The 15954-nt window shown below is 30.5% G+C and overlaps 1 protein-coding gene across 1 annotated transcript in view; it reads left to right on the top strand.

The window, feature by feature from the left end:
• The window catches only part of LOC129916502 (lachesin), a 133648-nt gene that overhangs the window by 2883 nt on the left and 114811 nt on the right, over positions 1-15954 (top strand). Inside the window, exon 2 of the mRNA XM_055996502.1 lies at positions 15003-15551. Within this exon, the coding sequence (XP_055852477.1) occupies positions 15377-15551 (175 nt within the window). The 5' untranslated portion in view covers positions 15003-15376. The remainder of the gene's footprint in view (positions 1-15002; positions 15552-15954) is intronic.

Genomic DNA, 15954 nt, shown 5'->3' on the forward strand with positions numbered 1-15954 from the left:
CTAAATTTATAAAAAAAAAAAAAAAAAAATAACAAAAGTGACATTCCTTGAAAAAGTTATATAAAAAAAAATAAAAATTCTATTTTGTTAATTAAGCAAAAGGTTTGGTTACTAAACTTATGATTTACGTATGATAAGATTATACTCTTATTAATCGTTTAAGTGTAAGAGGTTTTATGATAGATAAGTCGACATATGTTCGAACACAACTCAAATTGCAAATCTTATGCCTCTTTTATTCAAAGTAAATGCTTTATAAACTATTTACATTATACGTTTTTAAATTCGGTATTGATTTGATTTTAAGGAACTCTTATTTAGGCGAGCAGGTGTCCCACCCGTAACAAAAATATCCCACTCATTTATTTTAATGTCAATTCACTTTGCGTAAGTAAGGAACCGACTATAGCAATCAGGAAAAAATAAGAAAGAAATAGTATGAAATTGAATATTTTTTCAAGAAAGTCAACTCAGGAAAATTATGACTGTTGGCAAGCCACACAATGTTACTAACTTTTTCCTTTTGTTAATTGAAAAATACATGAAAAAATATTTCGTTTGCAGTGGAACAGGATCAAATTGAATTTAAAAAAAAAATTGAAATTAATTCGAAGATATTCTGTAAGAATCTACATTACCTCAAAATCTGTTGTTTTCCATAACCCACCCGTGACGGAGGAATAAGACCATGCGTTTTAGAATGTCAAATTTCATTAGTTTTTTTGATAATACTATCGTAATAAGAATTAAATCTAAAATGGTAAAATAAAGTCAAGGATATAACGTCTTGATCTTTTTTGTATTACTTTTTCAAAAGATAGGCGATAAATTCATTTTTTTTCCATCGGGTTAGCGTTATTGATCAAATATTACTAGATTATTTGTTTTCGCATTGTGAAATACATTCAAACCCAGGCAAATTATTACAGCAAATAGTATCGCTCGAAATTATGCAGTACAATTTGAGATCATCCTCAAATAGAAGACAAAGCGAGTTTTTAAATAAATTGGTAATGCCATTAACCCTCTATCGTCACACGGGTGCGAATTTGGCAAGACAAAAATAAAAAAATAAGGATTTTTCAAAAAAGTGGCCACAAAAAAGTCTCTTTATAACGGTGAAAATATATTTTTTTTGGAATTGTAAATACAATATTCAAGTTCCTCGGAAAATTCTACATCAATTTCATGTATGATTCTCTATAAAATATTGAGACTGAAAAAAGTTCTAGCGACGTGAAAAAGTACAAATCAAATTCGCACCCGTGTGCCTATCACGTCACAGAAAAGAGGTGTGCCTACAGAGGGTTAAAAATCAGAATAATTGCACGACTGGGTCTCATGCATTAACAGTTCAAAGTACATATAAATCACTTAACTTATAGATCTTAAGAACGATCTTGTCATAAATTAAAAAAAAAATTGGTTTGATTACGTGAAGGGCCGACATAACAGACAGCTTTATTTTATCCGAAAACTAAATTTTTTTGTTACTTGAGATGTTTTAGAAAAATAAAAATGCATTTTTATTTTAACAGCTTTGAATAATACATGCGCAAAGTTTAATAAAAAATTTTAGAATCGGTTCGCAAGTCTTGAAAATTTGGCTTGGAAGGCTTACTTTGTAAGCATGATATAAAAAAAAAACACTTTCGAAACTGCATAAAAATCATCTGTACCTACCAAATTTGAAAAAATCCGTTCTCCCGCTTAGCTTATGCAAAAAGTGTTACGTCAAAAGGGTACAGAACAGACGCGAAGGCGTACTGACCAAAGTAGTCTAATTCCAAAACAAAGTGATTTAACATCGCAGTTCTGTAAATGTCAATATAGGTGGGTACCACTCAATCTGTAAAAATTCTTACATTTTAAAATGTGCACTCTGTAAAAACTACCAGGGCTTCCTTTCTACTAAAACCAAATCTACTAAAATCAGAAGTTCTCTACAATGTTTGGTATTAATTCAACGAAAATGATGTTTATATTAAAATTCATCGTTTTTCCACCCTACGTTTAGGAGATATTCAAAAAACAAATATTGAAAATTCCGAACAAAAGATACGTACCCACCACAATGTATGTACTAAAAATTTCAAAGTCCCTAAAATCCCCCAAAACACAAATCAAAAACCATCGTTTGTCCACCCTCCGTTTAGAATATATTCAAAAAAAGTAAATTTTAGGGATTTTAGGGGACTTTTAATCTTTCAAAATAAAATTTGTTTTTTGAATATTTCCTAAAAGCAGTGTGAAAAACGATAATATTTGGTACCTATGTACATACATTTATAGAAGTCGAGGTGGACAAATGATTGCACATTGGTTTTATAACTACGTTTATCATTTTTTAGACAATTAAGACGATTTTTCAGACTTCCTATAAAAAAAATTGCTCTAAAATATTTTGGAGGGTGGACAAATGAAAATTTTAGGTATACAAACATTGACAAGAGGTGCACAAACGAATTAGACAAGTTTGGTTCAAAAAATTATTAGGTCGTAGTTCTGGCTTCACGGAGTTCAATTAATTGGCAGTAATGCTTTTAGGTACTTAGGTTTTTGAAATTTCAAATCTTATTTGGATTTTGGTCAACAAAAATGCAAGAGTGAACTAGTATTGAATAAATAACTTTCAATTGCGATATTAAGTATTTTTTTTTTTTAAGACAATGTAATAAAAATATATTTTTCCACGATGTAAATGAAGATGACAAACATTCTGCGATTACAAAGGTATCTTTTATTCAAAAATGTATATGTAGTAATGATAACAAGGTAATAATACAATTTATATATTTTAAATATATGTTACCAATTGAAAGGTGATAAATTTAATTATGTAGAACGCAGGAAAGTCTAATTTACCTAACTATTAAAATATGAAATTCTATGTCAATAAATATTAAATCAGGATTACGACTCGGTTCATTTTGTTGATTAAAATTAAATATTGGCTTAAAAAATCAATACCTGATGACTTAATTTCGGTTGTTACATTGAATGGAATTAAATATTTATTATCTGAATCTAAAGTCCATTTAACTTTACCCAATATTAAAATATAAAATCACTTGCGAAAACAATAGGCTGAAAGTTATATAATTTATCTTAAATTATTTAAAAAAAGCAAATATAGGTAAACTAAAAGAACTCTAAAGATCCAGCTGTGAGACAGTTAATATTTATTTTGCACAAAATATGGATCGTTAATTGATGTGGAATAAATACTCCCACTATGACAGTTTTGACCAGAGCACAATCGGAATTCTTCAACATTACGATGATGAAGTAATTTTAAAAAGTGGTTTTTGTTAGTTATACCGTCCGTATGACAAACTGCATGCATGCAAGTTGAGCCCAAGATATTTTTTATTAGTTCTTAAATTGCATATAACAGAATTATTTTTTTTGTTCTCACCTCAAAAATCACAAAAATTTATATATTTTTGTTTTTTATGTTTGTTTTGTAACCTCATAACTTTGGACAGAGTGAACCGATTTTGATAATTCTTTATGTATTTGAAAGCTGGTGCCTGCAGTTTGGTCCTGTTAATTTGGTACCGTTCTGACTTTAACATCCATAAGAAAACTGTAATATGATAAGTTTCGAACAGTAGAAGTCGGTTCTTATTTATCATTTATATAAAAAAAAACTTTTTATAAAAATGATAAATTTTCTTTATTCCACTATTTTTTCAAAAAGATAGCAGAAAAAATCGTGGTTTCTTGTCCAAGGTTATCTCAGGATAGCCCAACTTTTATTTTCAGAATCCTACCCTTAGTTTGAAATTATAGAAGCATTATTTTTAATTCAACAAAAAAAAGAAGAAATAGTACGCATACACCACAGTGACCTTTTTTTAAAATTATAATTCAGAAAAAGTAGATCCACTGGTGTGGACCTGGGCACTGCACCTCAAATTTTATTTATTTAACTTAGAATTCTTACTTGATTGAATGTAGTCCATATAACATTCCACCTGTGAAGTAGTTTAAGTTGATAAGTTTTATTTCACATTAAAAACCACAAACCACTAATATTTTTTTCAAGTGTAAAATTAATTGATTTTTTTGGTTTGCCATATGAGCACTTAGAAAAAATACATGCTTAGTATAACCCAATCTTTTTTCAAAACTAACAAATATAAAATGGTTTGCGAGGTGATTTAATTTTTAAGTCCTCGAATAGTACTTTTTTAAACCTTTCTCAACACACAATAGCAATTCCAACAAAATCTTCCAACTCTTTTTTTTTCAAAATGTTGGTTCCAAAATGGCGGACAGAATAAGCGTTTAAGAATTTTCTTTTTGAGAACTGAATATAAGCTTTAGAAATTTAGTTCAATTGATGTCAAAAACATATTCGTTCTTAGATTTATGCAGAACTATTCATATTCATTAAATAAAAATTTTTTGAAACAAAGACCAAAAAGTACCAACGTAGTCAAAAACACTTTTATACATATATAAATCCAAGAAATAAACGAGGTGATCGAATGCCTAATCAATGGAGGGAAAGTTATCTTCTTCCAATATACAAAGGGAAGGGTGATACTCGAAGCTGTGATAATTACCGTTCGATTAAGCTGATGTCACACACCATGAAGATCGTTGAGCGAGTCTTGGGTAGCCGACTGCGAAAAATAATAAGGCTATCTGATGACCAGTGCGGGTTTGTTGCGGGTAAATCAACCACAGATGCAATCCAGAGTATCAGAATCATTATGGAAAAACATCGAGATTCCTTGGAGGATTTGCATGTGGTATTGGTTGATTTTGAAAAAGCATTCGATCGACAACCACGAGATCTGATATGGGTGGCCCTCAGACAACGAGGAGTTCCGGAAACCTATGTGCGGATAATTATGGACATGTATGATGGAGCAGTTACTAAAGTAAGATGTGCAGCTGGAGTCACCGAAGAATTCGAAATCACAGTAGGTGTACACCAGGGAAGCGTCTTGAGTCCTCTGCTCTTTATTACCGTTCTTGATTACCTGCTTCAAGGCAAAGTGACGGACCCAAAAGTGCATCAGTTATTCTTTGCTGACGATGGAGCCATCATAAGTGAAGACCCGATATCCCTGCAACGAGCACTTGATGTATGGGTGGATGTTCTAGAAGGTAGTGGGTACCGCATAAGCGCGAAAAAGACAGAATACCTATGCTGCCCATTTTCTGATCCACACAGGCCTATTCCTGACATTTATTTGAATGGTGTAGTGCTTCCCAAGTGTGAAAAGTTTAAATATCTGGGGTCTATGATAAATAACGAAGGTACTTGTGATGACGATATCAATCATCGCGTAAGCGTAGGGTGGATGAAGTGGCGGGAAAATTCTGCTATCTTCTGTGATCGAAAAATGCCCCCTAAGCTGAAAGGAAGGCTCTACACCGCAGTTGTGCGTCCAGCACTCACATACGGTTCACAATGTTGGACAATGTACAAAAAGTATGAGAGTAAGTTAACGGCAGCTGAGATGAAGATGCTTCGCATGACAGCAGGAGTAACAAAGCTTGATAGAATTAGAAGTACGAAGATCCGAGGAAGCCTTCATGTTAAAAACACCATCTCCCAAAAAATTGAACACGACCGACTCAGTTGGTATTGCCATGTTCAAAGGAGAGATCCTGAGAACCCCGTCAAAAAAGCAATATCATACAACGTTCCAACACGAAATAGAAAGAAAGGTAGGCCTAAAAACTCCTGGTACAAGCAAATGCAAAACCACCAGCATTCAGTTGGCCTTAGAAATGGAACAATACAAAACCGGGAGGCTTGCCGCCGATTTCTGAGGTCAACCCGGCGAACCCCACAGGCGGATCACTAGTGTGAAGCAGTTACGTGGGATAGTTATGATCCCCTCGACATCGAGATCATAACAGCGCCGAGAAAAAGGAAGAAGAAGATAAATCCAAGAAATAGCTTTTTTTGGATTTTTTGTTTAAGTTAGCACATTTTTTTTATATCTTTCCTATTTATTTTCAAAAAAACATAGTTGGGAAATATTCAACGCAAAAATAATCAACTTTATATAAAAATTAATAGGAAAGATGTAAAAAAATGTCTTAGTCTTCACCATTCGCAACTTTTCCGCGCTATTACGATTTAAAATTCGAAAAAAACCGAAAAACGATCCACCTTAATGTTGTATACCTATATTTCAAGTTCCAAGTGTGTTCTTAAGATAGTAGAAAAACACGGTGTCATATTTCGAATTCGATTTGTTTGAGGATTTCATTTCATCTTTATAGAATTCAAAATATAAAAACTGAAATAAGTCTGAAAATATCGCTGTTCTTTGCCCACCACAGTTATCTTTCAAAGCTACTGGCAACAACAAACCGAAAATACTACAGCACCTTTTTTGGAAGAAATTTTTTCCTAAGGTGACTTGGCTTGACATTCGTATAAACTGCGATAAGTTTGTTAAGACACATTTCCTTTAGTCAAAATTTGTTTACTACAAATACAAATAGGAACCTACAAATCTTCCTCTTTAAAATCACTTCCTCATTATTATATCCCTTTTTTATTATCTTTTTCAACGGTAACTTCTCGACTCCATTAATCCACTTTAAAATTTCAAAACTTGAGCAACAAGCAAAAATTTTAAACAAAAAAAAAATTGAATTTAAATAAATTTTCCCTAACAAAATGCCATCATCATTTATATGATTCCTTTAATGCTTCATCATACAAAAAATCTAACAGAAAAATCTTTCTCCGTCTCCGTTGTATATTTCCATCTAGTTCAAGAGTGCACTTCAATATGACAATCAATTTTTTTTTTCTTTAATTTAAAAATTTAACTATGGTGAACTTATAAGAAAGCGTCCCACTCCAATGAAGTATTTTTTTTTGTTAGAAAATTATTATGTGTGTTTTCTCTTCTTATCATCATCTTCAACCCCTTTATGTCCTCAAGGCAAAACCACTTTCTAAGTGTCACTTTTATTTTATATATTATTCTCGCGCAGAATTTGTTCGCTACATCAAATTCTATATATCTTCTCTATATTATATATGGGAAACCCCTTCCCTTATTTCTTATCCCCGGGTTAACTGCAATCCTTTAAGAACTGTTATCCTTTCAACTTATAAAAAAATGAAATAAAATAAAAGAATCAAAAGAAAAGATGGAGAAAATTCCTAGTCGCTCTCGCTGTCTTCGTTATACTACGAGTACACACATTTGAAATATTCATTTCTGTTCTTCAAGGAATAGAAACAGAAATATAATACTTCTTCTGCGTGTGTATGGGCTACAAGCACAAACACCTCCTCTACTTTTCGCCGCCCCTTGGCAACCCTTCTTATGGAAGGATGCGCTCGCGTCAATCACTTGCGGGTCTTTTGCGACACACATAAACCAAGTTTTCTTGTATCCTTAGCGACATCTACCGCAAAGTTGTCATAACAAGTCGCCGAGAGAACATTGTATATATATAAGAATATATATACAATGGAGAGAAGAAGAGAATCCTTGAAAGAATAGAAATTTTAAATTTTCAGCTCAAAACAAGGCCATGAGGAAGAATATGATTGCCACTATCTTTCTTGGATGAGTCTGGTCATGCAAAAGGTCCTTGTTGCACCCGCCCTTTGTCGTTGCATCTTTAGTACAAGAATTATTGTATACGTAACACACACGACATTCACAAACACACACGCACTGGGAATCTTTTTTTTTTCTTTTATTATGAAGCACCGCAGGACTCGTCTCTCTAAAATTCAATATGCAAATGAGGAGGATAATGATCATGCTGTGATTTTTTATGCATAAAAATGTAAATCCTTAAATTATTATCCTTGAGGTGTTTTTTTTTTTTTTTTTTTAAGAACACTGGGCCCTTTAGCATCAGGATAATATTAATGAAGAATGACAGGAAGCTGAAACAAAAATCCGACTTTAAAGCATTTTTTGGTTGAACAAAAAAAAAAAAAAATCGCAGACAGACGACGACGACACGACCGAGAAACGTCGACGGACGTGGCCTTGCGCGTTGCCGTCTTTTGCACTAATTGAGTCCTGTCATCCGGATCCGCGTGCTACAATTTTTTTTCTTCATTCATTCATTTTTTTTTTTTTTAATTTCGCCTGCAACTGCAACTCGTTGTTTTCTTGATTACATTCATCTAAAGTCATTATCGTGTTTGAAAAAGGGTTAAATTGGTACAACAAACACGTCGCTTTCGTATGTAGGTAGGAGGAAGGTAGTTTGGGGGAACTCAGCAGCGGATTTGGTACGAAGACAAAAGTGACATCTGATAAAGGCGTCAAATTAGTATTAAGTTTTAGTTAAAATTAAATTAAATATATTGAACATAGGCAGGAGGGGGTTGGGTTCGATATCCCGCTTTTTATATTCCCGTTTTTTAAAATCCCGCTTTTAAAATCCCGTTTTTCATTATTCCGCTTTTTATAATCCCGCTTTTTAAAATCCCGATTTTTATAATCCCGTTTTTTATTATCCCGATTTTGCAAGCAAAACTAGTTGTTTTATTTTAAAAAATCGCGCGATTTTTTAAAATAAAACAACTAGTTTTGCTTGCAAAATCGGGATACTAAAACAAATTAAGAAATGAGAGATTTTTCTAAACGCATTTAATTAAAACCTTAACAAAAAATATAATATATACAAAAAATAAGAAAAAGTAAGGAATGTTTAATTAACAAATAATATTTACTTTAAACTTTTAAAGGAACAATGAAATCGTGATAATCCCATAGATTAATAATAACTTAAAATGATCACAACACCTTAAATTAAGTACACACTACATAATCAAAAGAAATTTCATTTAAATATATTTCAACTTATATTTGGATGCATTTCAACAATTTTGATATTTAAATAAATGAAATTTCTTTTACTTGTGAACTCAATTTAGGGCTTTAATCATTTTATGTTTTTATAAAAGAAATACCGTTTTCAGAATGTATTGAAGGTACATATTGTGTGATCTTTACAACTCAAAAAATCAGTTTTACTAATTTTTGTCTATTTCTCATGATTTTTTTAATTGTGAATTAAGCATGTATTTTGTAAAAAAAATCGGGATTTTCGGGATTTGACGGGATTTTAAAATTCGGGATTTTAGAAAACGGGATTTAAAAAAGCGGTATTTTAGTAAACGGGATTTTGAAACTTTTTTTTCGGGATTTTCGAAAAACGGGATTTTAAAAAGCGGGATTCCGATACGCTCCCGGCAGGAGGCGTAAAACTCCCACACTTAAGAGAATGTTGGGAACATTTTTATCGCCAAAAAAGCTTGAATTATTTGGATTCCTTAAAGCGAAGGGCTAGTTAATTTTATATTTTTTCTTTTTTCTATTTTCCTACAACTCTTTGCTGAAAATAAATATAAAATCCACCCTCTGTTTTGAGTTATTTTTCTTCCCCGTGTTTGAAAGAAGAAAAATCAAAGACCAACGCCAAAGCAAGTGGAGCGAACAAAATTGTGTGGAATTCTTCTTTTTGTATAAGTATAATGAGGAGCGCACTGGCAAGCGGGATGTTGATAATTAGTGCAAGGATTCACATTGATATTGAAAGTTGTAAGGACGTGCAACTAGAACGAGTAAGGTAGACATTTCTACGACTTGCAATCGGGTACTTGTATGCAATTTCTCTCTTTCATCAACGACAACGACGACCGACGACACGATAGAAATTTGAAAGAAAAGTTTCTAACAAAAAATAAATTGAAACTTGAAAATGATTTTGTTACATTTTCATTTTTTTTTTCTTTTTTTTTAAGGCTAAGGTCAAGCTTTACATTTCTATTAATTTTATTTAATGAAGAATTTTAAAGATTTCTTTTTTAAAGAGAGAAACTTAGAAGGGAGTCAAATGAACTTTGATATACTGTAAAAAAAAGGAAAGTGTGTTATGTTTTGGAACTGAATGAAATATAATGCAGTTGACAGATGAGGTAGCGAATTCTTAAAGTTATTAAAAGTTATTATTAACAATTTCTTTTTATAGTTTTTAACATTTTTTAATAAGCTGCATTTGAAACATCCTTTTAACCTAAAATTGTGTGTCCAAAGGTTAGTTTTTGTTTAGTAAATAAATTGAGAGAAATGTTAACAAAGCAATATTAAAGAGTTGTCATTTTTTTTAACAACTGAAATAACTTCTAAGATTACTATTTTTGGCTACATATAGAAATGTTATCCCAAACATTTACGGCGACTTTAAAATTATGGTGTTTTAAGCCTAATTGAGGACCGTTTTTGCAAAACGCAACAAATGTATTTTGATTTTTTTAGTGAGAAAACTTGAAATTTTTCTTTCTCAATACAAATTGTAATAATTTTATAAATTTAAAAGCGAAGAAGTTTTTTCAACATACAATGAATATTAGTTCTACCTACATTTTTGCTTTATTAAAAAAGTATACCTAATTAAAGTTTTTTTCTGAAAAATTTGCAAAATATACGTTTGTGAATGTTTTGTAAAAACGCTTCTCAATTTGGTTTTTAAAATTTGTATTAAATCGCTAGTAATTATTTTATTTATTTTAATTTTATTTTGAACAGACTTAAAATTTAATTTTATTTTGAACAGATTTAAGATTTTTACTAGAGCTAAAATACACACCATAACTAAAATTTTTAATTTTTCTCAAAAATTAAATTAGGTACTTTCAAATTTGTGTCTGGTTTCAAATATATCACTTTTATAAATTAAGGGCCAATTAATTACTTTTAATGGAAATTTTGAATTTAAAACTCCATTAAAAATATCCTAGGGATTTTTTAATTTTTTGAAAAATCAAACTGTCAAAAGCTTCGATTTTGCCAATTCAAATAATTTAAATTTGAAGGATAAGTAATATAAAAAGCATTAAAACTATGGCCCGTAAGTATTTTGCAGCCAAAACGCCAGGCGAAAACCCACTGACGGTGTAACGATATACCAGTGGAAACCAAAGACTGAAAATATTGCAACTTTTTTAGATGATCAGGATTACGCAGCATCTTAATCCTGATTAGTTTTACTAGTCGAGTTTCTTTTAAAGTGGAGAAGATATTCTCTAGTAAATCTACTATATGTGCCAAGGTTGAAAAATCGTCTTTGAGCATTGTATCGAAAGTGAAATAAAAACTGTATCGAATTGAACTTTTTGAATCTTTCAAATTTTATTAAAAAACAATTCGAAAAATTTATTTTAAATGAACGAAAAACTTTAAGATAAACCAAAAACTAAATTAATTTTTTTTTCTCAAAAAAATCGGAAAAACTTTTGAGGTCATTTTTGATTTTGTTCTTTGTGATCCTATTTACAGTTTAAAACTGCAAAACACTGATGTTTCATTACAACTCAAAACTTTGGTCTTTCGTGATACTGTAAATATGTATGCAGTGAAATATGCAGAATTATTGCAGGTGTATTGAACTTCAAAATATAGGCTTTAATCTTATCGTTAATGGCTATGAAAATTGAGGTGAATTTAAAAAAAAAAAAACAATAATTAATAAATCTAACATGTAAAAAAAAAGGAATGTCCTGAAAAGAAAATTTTATTTCTTTGAAGAAAATTAAATAAAGACTTTAAATTCACCCTTGACCGTTTAATGTTCTATTCAAATCAACCGTGTATTTGACTAATATTGCAGTCTTAACAATATCTCAGAAGAATCGAAAAGAAAAAATTGATCCAGAATACCTTTTACATTGATATAAGCGAAAGGACAAAACTGTATCGAATTTAGTAATAGTGTATTTGTGAAGAAGAAAAAAACGGAAACAAGAATTTGTTTTTGTTTTAAGGACTTTATGAAATAAATTCAATTTGATGTTTTGTTTTTGACCTTTAGTCCCAAATAATGCGTTTCGCCCAGGCACAACAGTTGGGCTCATCAGTAAGATGCTGTTATACCCTTCTTTTCACTGTAAAATATATAAATGTTGGTAATCATCAACTAAAAATTTTGCGAATAGTGTATTTGTGTAAATTATCCAAGCCAAGTGTATCGAAAAAAGGACAATCGTATCGCCTTTTCAACCCAGATATGTGCTCTTCTGGGCTCTGAAAAGTGGATAAATGCATTCTTTTCTTTGAAATTTGTGTCTATTAAAAATCTTAAATAAAGTGTTGTCCTAGCCATAGATATCAATAATTTCTGGCAAGCCAAACAAAAATATTCTAGTCTAAATTATTTTTTCAAATAAAATAATTATTTAACAATAAATTAAATGACATTATTTGACGCTAACGGAGAGTGAATAAAAGAAATCTTGTTTAAAATCTCCATTTACTCTAAAAATCCCTCTTAAAAGGTCGAATTTGGCGTTTTAAGTAAAAGGATTTTTAAATTTAATGCTTATTCAGTTAATGATGCCAAACTTAAAAAAAAAATGCTTAAAAGATACTGAATAAATTAGTTTTGTTTTAAATTTTGAAATTCCCTTTTCTAATGAAGATTTAAAATTTAATGGAGAAATAATTAATTAGGCCCGTAAAGTTTTAAAATTTTTTAATTTTCAAAAAAGTCATTTTCAACTCATTTTTTATTGCTTACCAAAACAACTTGATGTTGTCCGAAATTATAATTTTATTGATTTTAAGCATTAAGAAAATCCAAAGCAGGGTGTTGTAAGAGTTTTGCAGTTGTATTAAATAATATTTTTCAATTTTAATTCAAATTATGGAAAATTGTCATCTAAACATCTAAACAAGCTCTAGCTTTTAATCTCTTCTTATAAGTAACCATGAATATAGACACATGGCAAAATATACCAAAAAAAAAAATGTTTTTATTTTTCTTAATTTTAAATTTTATCAAAAATAGTTGTGAGTGTTCGATTTAAAATGAATACACAAGGTAGAATTTAAGGCAATTTAAAAAAGAGAAAAACGCTTTTTTTATTATCTATTGATATTTGTGTAGTAAAACAAACTTTTTTTTTCGATCAAACAAACTTTTTGATCGGCCGTTACTTAATCGTTGTAGTGTGCGCACTCTCATACATTTTCATTCTGATTAAGAGAAGAAATAATAGGTTAATATTTGATTGGTACAAAAAACCAACATCTTCAGGTCGTCTTATTAATTTCAATTCCAAACAATACAAATATGTAAATAGCGGACATTCACATAAGACAGCATTGGCTTTGCATTGCATAGATGAAGGACATAGACCAGATTTCTATAACGTTGATATTATACAGACAGAAAAACACTACAGCAAACGTATGTTACTAGAAATGTTACATATTTTAAATACAGATAATACGGTTAATAGGAGATCTGATTGCGAAGGGTTGAGCAATATTTATAGTCAGTTTGTGCATAGAAATATTTTAGGCTAAATATTTAGGTATATTTGACTTGAATTTTGAAGATCATTTTTGATTAGAAGTTCAAAATTTTGAATTTCTTATGAAATGTGAAATTTAGATTTCATTATTTTAAAATTTCGATTGATTGAAACGTCTTTTTCAAGACTTCATTAATTGAATTTTCAAATATTATAAAAATAAAGAAAACCAATCCAGATAAAATTTAAGATTTTAAAGATCTTTATAGATTCATAATAATGGTGGCAATTTGACAACCGTTTTTCCGATAGCTGCTTAGTCGTAACGTTACCTAATATAAAGATCTTAATTTTCGTTATTTGTTTTACATTTGGTAAGCTACCACACAGTTTACATACAGAGATTTGATATTATGTATATTTTATCTTTCTTCTTAATCAGTATTTAAATATTTTTGTTTTTAAATAAGTATTTAAAGGAAAATAAAAAAACTCAAGGTTCACATTTAGGTTCAATTTCTAATATGAGTTTCTGAAGATATTGAGTTCCATTTCATTCCTTAAAAACCACAAGACTTACTACCTTTATAATTATATCTACTACAAGTCTGCAGTTTACATTCACTTTAAACGATAAATATTTTGTTCTTTAAACATCCAAGGACGTGCACAATTTACTTATCTTCTGACCTCTCAAATCTGCTCATCAATCATCACATTATCACACAATATGATTTTAATGAAATACCTACCATCACAAAAAAAAAAAAACTCACTTCACTTTTCCTCTCACTTTCAATTATATATCCTTTTCAAGAATATCAAGGATTTATTGTCCCAACACCCATCAACTTGAATTCAGTTTGGATGGCATTCCTGACGGAATCAAACACAAAAAAAAGTACGTACCTACGAGAAAAAAAACTTGTTAATCTGTGAAAGAGCGTCACATTAAACCCAAACAAAAGGAACAATTTACTCTTTCAGTCATCCGTGACGTGTTGGTCATGTCCATGTCCTTCTTTTCGAGGATAAAACACATCCAACATCTCGTTTTGCTCGTTACCAATTTTTCGACACATCAATCAATTAATTTTTATATCTCTAGCTATGTGGAAAAAAAGTTCAAAGAAAAAACGAACAAAAAAAATTGAGAATAAAAACAGACAGCAGCGCAATTCTGATGGGCAAATAATTCATTATCTCGACGAAGGACATTGCTGCTGCAACGCGTCTGCTCTTCTCTCCGTACCCACATAAACCACATATGCATCATTTTGTTGCAATATCTATCTACTACATACAACTCGGGCCCGATCCATGATTCAGGGATCAGAGACAGGATGTATGGAAGGAGTACGAGAGGTACCTATCTGTTGCATTTTCGGAAAAAATTGCTTTTTCGCCTTGTTAGAGATTGGTTTTTTTTTGTTGTTTGTTTTTAAATTCATCCACCCCCGAATAACCTCTACCACATCACCCACCAAAGTCTCATCAGGATGGCACATCACGTCCCTTTATCACTGTTTTCACGTATAATCGGATTAAATGGGCAGCAAATTGTGAAATGAAATCCTTTAATTATTTCCGTCCTCTTTAAAACAGAAAAACTAAATTAAAAAAAAAAATTAAAAAACAGAAAAAAAAACTTTGCAACGCAAATTTCCGTTCGTAGTTATTTGCTCACATTTAATTTTCCTTTTTGTTTTGTTGGTCTCTTCCACAGGACTTCTCCATACGACAACAAATATACACAAAAAAGGATACAAAACACCATGAATATATTTTTTTGTTTGCCAATAACAAGGGTCAGTGCACAGAAAACACGAAAACAAATTAAATAAAATACAAAAAAAAAAAGAATTATAAAAATAAACAAACAAAGTGTACAACAATTAAAAGATTTATTTAAAATAATCAAATAATTTTTTTTGTTATTTTGTAAAAAAGTAGAACAGAAAAAATTTTACCACCGAATGAACGGTGATTCTAAACAAGGAAATATTTTTTGTTCTTGTATATTTTTTGTTGTGTCGTTTTGTTCTTTAAAATTGAAAATCATAAAATAAATTGCAACACGGCAAAAAAATTTATAAAAAAATGTCGTCGTTTTATGTCACGCTTGGCATCTTTTTGATGAGGATTTTTATTGTTTCGAGTGATTCAACTACATCTTCGATGAGCAACAGTATTAACGGTGGCAGCAATGGCGGTAGTGGAAATAATGGAGTCAGTTCCGGTGTAGCTGCATCGAATGCAATTACAGCCAATAATGGTAAGTACCTTAACAAAATTTACAAAATTTGAAAAAAAAAAAAAAATGATAACAAGTATGTAATTAACTTGCATAGAAAAATTTAATATATGCAATCTGTCTCTTGGGGGAAATTATATTTTTATTTGAATAAAATTGGGGTTTAAGGGAGACAAAATTTTCATATAGGTACATCAGAGATTGAAATTTCTATATATTTGAGATTTTCATTGTGTATTATGGTATTTTGGGGAGCTTGACGACTTTACGACAATGCTTTTGTGATTATCATCACATTTTTTATTTAACACTTCAAAGACAAGCAAAGACATTTTAATGGATGTTTAATGTCATTTCAAGGCAGATTATAATGTATGCGATGCTGTGCAACGGAGGAGGATAAAGGTTCTTCTTTTTTTTGGTT

This window comes from Episyrphus balteatus, chromosome 3 (assembly GCF_945859705.1).
Source record: "Episyrphus balteatus chromosome 3, idEpiBalt1.1, whole genome shotgun sequence".
Classification (NCBI taxonomy): Eukaryota; Metazoa; Arthropoda; class Insecta; order Diptera; family Syrphidae; genus Episyrphus; species Episyrphus balteatus.